At 38.4% G+C, this 6,488-nt stretch overlaps 1 protein-coding gene across 4 annotated transcripts in view; it reads right to left on the reverse strand.

Annotated features, from left to right (window-relative positions):
- Positions 1-346: 346 nt before the first annotated feature.
- LOC136033114 (uncharacterized) overlaps positions 347-6,488 on the reverse strand; it is a 100,427-nt gene continuing 94,285 nt past the window's right edge. For all 4 annotated transcript variants that reach the window (XM_065713767.1, XM_065713758.1, XM_065713751.1 and 1 more), the window contains exon 26: positions 347-758. In XM_065713767.1, the coding sequence (XP_065569839.1) occupies positions 495-758 (264 nt within the window). In that variant the 3' untranslated portion in view covers positions 347-494. The remainder of the gene's footprint in view (positions 759-6,488) is intronic.

Here is a 6,488-nt window from a genome sequence, read left to right on the forward strand (position 1 = left end):
ACTGTTTTAAAAATTAGAGTTGAGAGAAATAGTCAAGCTTTAGCGTACAGAGTGAGGCGTTGTGGAGGGGACAATCTCTTTCATTTACGGAGTAATTTCTGTTCGTTTTAAGTTTTAATGTTGCTCCTTGCTTTCAGTTAAAAAAAACTGAGTTTTTTTTTATTTGATTTCCATACAAAGCAATGGATTTTTGTACCAACCGGTGAAAATTCATAAGAAAATCAATATTATTCTGTTATACTATGACCGTTAAAAGTCAATAGACTACCAATCCTTGGATTTGTAGCATAAAAAAAAACTTGAAACTTATTTAATATACCTGAGATAGAAAAAAACGGTTTGCAGAGACAGTTCATGTGTTTTATTTCACCAGAACAAAGCTACATAGTAGTAGTAATAATAATAAAAAAAAAAAAAATATTGAAAACTTTTAAGGGCCGTTTAAACGTTCGATAATTCACACATTAACAAAATATATATGAAAAATACGACTTCTAATCAGATCGTCTCTTGTCTACATTAATCTGACGACCAGGCCGTTGTTCCAAGGGCTCAAGATTCTTTTGCTCCTCGTCTGAACGAGTGAATGTCTGACTTGCTATTTCTTGCTTTCCCGGAGATCCAGACGGTTGTTTGTCTTGCTGCTGCTCTTGCTGTAAATTGACGGTTTGTTGGCTGAACGGCCGCTGGGGAACAGATCCTCGTTCGTGGGAAATTCTTTCTTGATTTTCAGCACGTTCTCTCTGTGCAACAGATGACTTAAAAAAAAAGACAAATTCTAAAAGACTCGTATTAACATAAGACAATAAAACGATTGTCATGGAACGATACAAAATCTTGTCCGATTTTGATCCCTTCTTACAACCGCAATTCTAGTACTTAACCCCCCAATTTGTCTGTTACACTATCAATATGAATCTTTCATGTAAACTAATTTTGGTAATGGCTAGTCTTATAGAACTATAATAGATTCTCTTTTCGGATCTTAATTAATTTTTATGGCACTTGGTATTAACCAAGTGACATATAGCAATCGCAAATTCTGTCAGTCTGTCGGTCTGTCGGTCTGTCGGTCCCGGTTTTGCTACTTTAGGCACTTCCAGGTAACTAGGACGATGAAAAACGACAGGCGTATCAGGGACCGGACCAGGTTAAATTAGAAATAGTCGTTTTCCCAATTTGACCATCTGGGGGAGTGGGTGGCCCGTTAATTCGGAAAAAATAGAAAAATTGAAGTATTTTTAACTTACGAACGGTTGATCAGATCTTAATGAAATTTAATGTTTGGAAGGATATCGTGTCTCAGAGCTCCTATTTTAAATCCCGACCAGATCTGGTCATATTAGGAGGGAGTTGGGAGGGGGAACCTAAAATCTTGGAAAAAACTTAGAGTGGAGGGATCAGGATGAAACTTGGTGGGAAAAATAAGCAAAAGTCCTAGATACATGATTGACATAATTGGAACGGATCCGCTCTATTTGGGGGAATTTTTTAATTATGAAAAATTAGAAAAAATGACGGATTTTTAACTTACGAAGGAGTGATCGGATCTTCATGAAACTTTATATTTAGAAGGACCTCGTAACTCAGATCTCTTATTTTAAACCTCAACCGGATCCAGCCTCATTGGGGGGGGGGGGCAGAAATCTTAGAAAATACTTAAAGCAGAGAGATTGGGATGAAACTGTATGGGAAGAAGTAATTCCGAAAAATTAGAAAAAATGAGATGTTTTTAACTTACGAACGCGTGATCGGATCTCAATGAAATTTGATATTTAGACGGATATCGTGTCTCAAAGCTCTTATTTGAAGTCCCGACCAGATCTGGTGACATTGGGGGGAGTTTTGAGTGGGGGAACCTAAAATGATGGAAAACGCTTTGATTAGAGGGATCAGGATGAAACTTCGTGGGAAAAATAACCAGAAGTCTTAGACACATGATTTACATAATTGGAACGGATCCGCTCTATTGGTGGGGGGGGGGGATTAATTCAGAAAAATTAGAAAAAAATGACGTATTTTTAACTTACGAAAGAGTGATCGGATCTTCATGAAACTTAATATTTAGAAAAACCTCGTAACTTAGATCTCTTTATTTTAAATCTCAACCGGATCCAGCGTAATTGGGGGGGGGGGGGGGCAGTTGGGGGGGGACCGGAAATCTTAGAAAATACTCAAAGCGGTGAGATCAGGATGAAACTGGATGGGAGGAGTAAAAACCTGTCTAAGATACATGACTGACATAACCGGACCGAACTTGCTGTCTTTGGGGTAGTTGGGGTGGGGGGTAATTGTGAAAAACTAAGAAAAATCAGGTGTTTTTAACTTACGAACGGGTGATCGGATCTCAATGAAATTTGATATTTAGAAGGATATCAGGTCTCAAAGCTCTTAATTTAAAGTCCCGACCGGATCTGGTGACATTGTGAACCTAAAATGGTGGGGGAACCTAAAATGAAGAAAAACGCTTAGATTGGAGGAATCGGGATGAAAATTGGTGGGAAAAATAAGCAGAAGTCTTAGATACATGATTTACATAATTTGAACGGATCCGCTCTATTGGGGGGGGGGGGTTAATTTTGAAAAATTAGAAAAAATGACGTATTTTTAACTTACGAAGGAGTCATCGGATCTTCATGAAATCGGATCTTCATTGGGGGGGGGACCGGAAATCTTAGAAAATACTTAAAGCGGAGAGATCAGGATGAATCTGGATGGGAAGAATAAAAACAAGTATGATACGTAACTGACATAATCGGACCGGACCCGCTCTCTTTGGTGGTGTTGGGGATTTGGGGGGGGATGGGGGGGGGTAATTCGGAAAATTGAGGTATTTGTAACTTACGAAACGGAGACCAGATCTTAATGAAATTTGATATTTAGAAGGATCTTGTGCTTTAAAGCTCTTATTTTAAATTCCGACAAGATCCTGTGACATCGGGGGGAGTTGAAGGGGGAAACCGGAATTCTCGGAAAACATGAAAATCCGTAACTCAGATCTCTTTATTTTAAATCTCAACCGGATCCAGCGTAATTGGGGGGGGGGGGGGCAGTTGGGGGGTACCGGAAATCTTTGAAAATACTTAAAGCGGTGAGATCAGGATGAAACTGGATGGGAAGAATAAAGCCTGTTTAAGATACATGACTGACATAACCGGACCGGATCTTCTCTCTTTGGTGGAGTTGGGGGGGGGGGGTAGTTTTGAAAATTGATGTATTTGTAACTTACGAAAGGGTGACCAGATCTTAATGAAATTTGATATTTAGAAGGATCTTGTGCTTTAAAGCTCTAATTTTAAACTCTGACCAGATCCTATGACATTGGGGGGATTCCGAGGGGGAAACCGGAATTCTTGGAAAACGTGAAAATTGGGGTATTTTTATCTTGCGAATAGGTGATCGGATCTTAATGAAATTTTATATTTAGAAGGAATTCATGTCTCAGAGCTCTTATTTCAAATCCCGACCAGATCTTTTGACATTGGGGGGAGTTGGAGGGGGAATCTTGGAAAACACTTTGAGTAAAGGAATCGGGATGAAGCTTGGTGGATAGAATAAGCAAATGTCCTTGATACGTGATTGACGGAACCGTACTGGATTCGCTCTCTTTGGGGGAGTTGGGGGGAGGGGTTTAGTGATTTGGCGAGTTTGGTGCTTCTGGAAGTGTTAGGACGATGAAAATTGGTAGGCGTGTCAGGGAGCTGCACAAATTGACTTGATAAAGTGGTTTTTCCAGATTCGACCATCTGGGGGACTAAAGGGAGAGGAAAAATTAGATATATAACATACGAGTGGGTGATCAGATCTTAATGAATTTTGATATTTAGAAGGACATTGTGACTCAGAGCTCTTATTTTAAATCCTGACCGGCATTAAGCCTCTTATTTTCCTTTTAAATCAATCTATTGATTCATAGAATTTTGTTAGAGCTCATACCATATGATCTCTTGGCTCTTAGCTCTTCATGCCTCGTCAAAAAGTGCCATATGAGCTCTGAGCTCTTGTTATCTATTATTTTTAAGTTTTTATTTAATAGTATTTCTACATTTAACCTACATTCTCATAAGATTAAACAAGCATTTACCATTTGCTTGTCATACCTTAGGGATTAGAGAGACACGAGGCTGCTTTGACTTAATTACACCGGCCAACAATGAAACTTGATTCAAATCTTTTTGGGTTTTTTTTTTTCCAGCAGCAATAGTAACATCAGACATTTTAAATATTAGATTACATCTCCCTCCTCACTTTGTTCATATTCAGGTGCTGCGGAACATCTTGACTAAATTTTTGCCAAGTTATATGCTGAATCTACTATTTCACCAACTTGTCTGTACTATCAAAATTCCAATGGAGGTATTTTGAAACTTCATCTCGATTGTTAAAATTTTTTTTAACAGACATATAGAAATTGTAGATACCATAAATAACATAGTAATTCGATTTGGGCGTTTTGAGTATTGGAGATTATATTTGTTTTTTTTTTTGTTTTTTTAGTGACGTATATTTAAAAAAGGTCATCAATTAGTTAAATTTACCTTCTAACTTTTTTTTGAATTAAATAGAAGGGATTTTGCATGATAGGTGTATAATTTTACACACTAAAATATTATTACATAATATTATACACTATAAGGTGAGGGTTTGAAACTCAGGTCAAATGTTCAGGTCTTTCAGATTTTAAATTTTTTTTGTCAGCATTCCACATAAAATTTGCTTAATATAGTAATTATAAATTCATAGTAGGAGTAGTAGTAGTAGTATTAATTTATTATCCAAAAGAAATAACAGAGACAAAATCAATCGGTAGGACACCAAAAGCGTCGCTTGCGAGGGTGTGCTACTATCAAAAAAGACCAAAAAATAGAAGAAAAAATAATAAAAACAAAGAACAAACAAGAGCTAAGAGCTCATATGGTATGAGCTCTAGCGAAATTCTAAGAATCAATAGATTGATTTAAAAGGAAAATCGGAGGCTTAATGCCGGTCGGGATCTCTGGATCACGTGGTCCTTCTAAATATCAAAATTTATTAAGATCCTATCACCCACTCGTAAGTTATAAATACCTCAGTCTTTCTACTTTATCCTCTCCCTTCAGCCCACCAGATGGTCTAATCTGGGAAAACGACTTTATCAAGTCAATTTGTGCAGCTCCCGGGCACGCCTACTAATTTTCACCGTCCTAGCAGGTCTAAAAGCACCAAACTCACCAAAGCACTGAGCCCCACCCCCTAACTCCCCCAAAGAGAGTGGATTTAGTATGGTTATGTGAATCACGTATCTACGACATTTGCTTATTCTACCCACCAAGTTTCATCCCGATTTCTCTACTCTAAGCGTTTTCCGAGATTTCCGGTTCCCCCCTCCAACTCTCCCTAATGTCAACAGATCTGGTCGGGATTTCAAATAAGAGCTCTGAGACATGAGTTCCTTCTAAATATCAAATTTCATTAAGATCCGGTCACCCGTTCTTAAGTTAAAATTCCTCAATTTTTTTTTTAATTTTTCCAAATCAACACCCTTAGCTACTCCGTGCTACTCTGTTCAAGTGAACAGATCCGTTCCAATTATGTCAATCACGTATCTATAAATTGTGTTTATTTTTCCCACCAAGTTTCATCCCGATCTCTCCACTCTATGCGTTCTCCAAGATTTCTGTTTCCCCCTCCGACCGCCTATGTCCCCGGATCCAATTCAAATTGAAATGGAGCATCTGAGACATAAGATCCTTCTATATATCAAGTTTCATTAAGATCCGATCACGCATTCGTAAAATAAAGGTACTTAAATTTTCACGTTTTCCAAGAATTCAGTTTCCCCCTCCAAATCCCCCCAATGTCACCGGATCTGGTCAGGATTTAAAATAAGAGCTCTAAAGTACAAGATCCTTCTAAAATATTAAATTACATTCAGATCTGATCACCCGTTCGTAAGTTACGAATACCTCATTTTTTTTTAAATTTCCGAACTACTCCCTCCCTCCTCCCCCCACCCCCAACTCGATAAAAGACGGCGGATCCATTCCAGTTATGTCAGTCACGTATCTTGGACATGTTTTTATTCCTACCGCCAAGTTTCATCCTAATCTCTCCACTTTAAGTGTTTTCTAAGATTTCCGGTCCCCCCCCCCCCAATGATACTGAATCCGGTAGGGATTTAAAATGAGAGATCTGAGTTCCGAGATCCTTCTGAATACGATATTTCATTAAAATACGATCACTCCTTCGTAAGTTAAAAATACCTCATTTTTTCTAATTTTTCAGAATTAGCCCTCCCCGCCCCCCAAACTACCCCAAATAGAGCGGATCTGTTCTAGTTATGTCAATCCGTATCTAGGACTTCTGCTTATTTTTACCCCCAAGTTTCATCCCGATCTATCCATTCTAAGCGTTTTCCGAGATTTTAGGTCCCCCCCCCCCAACTCCCCAATGTCACCGGATCCGGTCGGGATTTAAACTAAGAGTTATGAGACACGATCTAAATATCA

This window comes from Artemia franciscana, chromosome 1 (genome assembly GCF_032884065.1).
Source record: "Artemia franciscana chromosome 1, ASM3288406v1, whole genome shotgun sequence".
NCBI classification, from domain to species: domain Eukaryota; kingdom Metazoa; phylum Arthropoda; class Branchiopoda; order Anostraca; family Artemiidae; genus Artemia; species Artemia franciscana.